Consider the following 2,289-nt stretch of genomic DNA (forward strand, 5'->3'; position numbering starts at 1 on the left):
ATTCTTAAATCTTGGGTTGAGAGCTGTAGCTATCTTCAGGAATTTCACATTGGTATCTTTCAGAGTAGCAGAGTATCTTTGTATTGGTATTGGTATCTTTCAGAGTAGCAGCCGTGTTAGTCTGTATTCACAAAACTTTTTACATTGATATCTTGTTTGTATTTTGTCAGATTTGCAATGAAAGCATTCTTAGAATGAACCACATGTGCTGGATCAACACGTGCTTAGCTGAGACTGCTATAACGTGAAATATATGGCAGAATGCACATAAAACAGAGCAGGGGACATACAATTCTCCCCCAAGGAGTTCAATCACAAATTTAATTAACACATTTTATTTGTAATGAGAGTCTTCAGAATGGAAGCATTTCCTCTGGAAAGATTGCCAAAGCATGAAGAGGCGTGTTAATCTTTAGCACGTCTGGCACATAGCGATGCCAGCTACAACAAAGCCATGGGAATGCTTCTTCTCACTTTCAGCTGACATTGTAATTAAGAAATGGGCATCATTATCTCCCGTAAATGTAAATAAACTTGTTTCTCTTAGAGATTGGCTGAACAAGAAGCAGGACTGAGTGCGCTTGTTTTACATTGTTTTGTTTTTGAGTGCAGTTATGTTGCACTTTCATGATAAAGAGACTGCACTATTGAATTTGTAGGAGGTGAATTGAATAATACTATTTCTTTTTTCATCATTTTACAGTGAAAAATTTGTAATAAAAATACTATAAAGTGAGCACTATATTCTTTGTATTCTGTGTTGTAACTGAAATCAATATATTTGAAAATGTACGAAAACATACAAAATATTTAATAAATTTCAATTGGTATTCTATTGTTTAACAATGAGATTAATCAGGATTCATTTTTTTTAGTTCATCACTTGAACTAACTGTGATTAATTGACAGCTCTACTATAAAGCATTTACCGTATTATTTGTTATAAAGTGTGTAACCCCATTCACTGTGCTTCTCTCCCTTCGCAGGGACTTTGAGCATTTCTGAGCCTGATTGATGCATCAACCACGTCATGGCAGTTTTTAGCCTCACTGCCTCTGACCCTTCAACATTCATCCTAATGGGCATCCCTGGCCTGGAAGATGCTCACATCTGGATTTCCATTCCTTTCTCTATGTTCTACATTATCGGCTTGTTGGGAAATTTCACGGTTCTGTTTGTTGTAGGGAAAGAGCAGACCCTGCACAAGCCAATGTATCTGCTGCTCTGCATGCTGGCACTCACAGACATCAGCACATTGATTTCTATCATGCCGAAGGCACTGCATATATTTTGGTTCAATTTGAAAGGCATTACAGTGGGTGGCTGCCTGACCCAAATGTTCTTCCTTCACACAGTTTCTATTATGCACTCTGCCGTCCTTGTGACAATGGCCTTCGATCGCTATTTTGCCGTATGTAACCCTCTGAGATATGCCTCCGTAATCACCAACGTACGAATAGCTAAACTAGGGCTTGTGGGTTTAATAAGAGCTGTTCTCTTAATTCTGCCAATGCCCTTGCTCCTGAGCAGACTGCCTTTCTGTGCCAATCACACTATCCCCCATACATACTGCGAGCACATAGCTGTGGCAAAGATATCATGTGGGGACATCACAGTGAACAGGATGTATGGCTTGGTTTTGGCATTTGTAGTCATCGGGTTAGACCTGACGCTCATTGCACTGTCCTATGGTCTGATTATCAAAGCCATCCTCAGAATCTCATCCAAGAAAGCCCACCAGAAAGCTCTCAACACCTGCACAGCCCACATCTGTGTGATGATGATGTCTTATCCTCCCAGCCTCTTCTCCACTCTAACACACCGATTCAGTAAGGGCATCGCTCCCCACATTCACATCATCTTGTCAAACCTCTATTTCCTCATCCCCCCCATGCTTAATCCTATCATTTATGGGGTCAAAACCAAAGAACTTCGTGACAAATTGGGTAAATACACCTTCAGAAGGTGATCGCCTCTGGCCACTGACTTTAACCTGCATAACAAGAGTGGGAAAGGACATCTCCTCATTAATCAAGGGTGTCCTGTGCTGTTTGACTCAGCTCACCATAACAAAAGTTCATAGTCGGAGAAGTTCCTCACACCTACCCTGTTATCGCTGGATCACCAAGCACTGCTCTCTCCATTGCTGAATTCCATCTCTCTCTTCATCACCTGATCTCTTTCAGTATCACCTGTCAACCCCCACCTCCACAAACCCTCTCACTTGTCCTTTCTTGACTTGCAGACCACAAGAAGATACTGCAGCTTTCTGAAGCCAGGTGGCTTTCC

General features: G+C 41.3%; 1 protein-coding gene across 1 annotated transcript; it reads left to right on the forward strand.

Annotated features, from left to right (window-relative positions):
- Positions 1-1,030: 1,030 nt before the first annotated feature.
- LOC119843115 (putative olfactory receptor 52P1) lies at positions 1,031-2,034 on the forward strand. The gene has a single exon (XM_038372029.2). It carries the CDS (start codon positions 1,031-1,033, stop codon positions 1,967-1,969), a length of 939 nt encoding a protein of 312 aa, XP_038227957.1. The 3' UTR covers positions 1,970-2,034.
- The last annotated feature ends 255 nt before the right edge of the window (positions 2,035-2,289 follow it).

Source organism: Dermochelys coriacea, chromosome 1 (assembly GCF_009764565.3).
Source record: "Dermochelys coriacea isolate rDerCor1 chromosome 1, rDerCor1.pri.v4, whole genome shotgun sequence".
Classification (NCBI taxonomy): Eukaryota; Metazoa; Chordata; order Testudines; family Dermochelyidae; genus Dermochelys; species Dermochelys coriacea.

Bases quoted from the DNA above. Each gene is read 5' to 3' on its own strand.
- LOC119843115 (XM_038372029.2), top strand. From the start codon at position 1,031: ATGGCAGTTTTTAGCCTCACTGCCTCTGACCCTTCAACATTCATCCTA.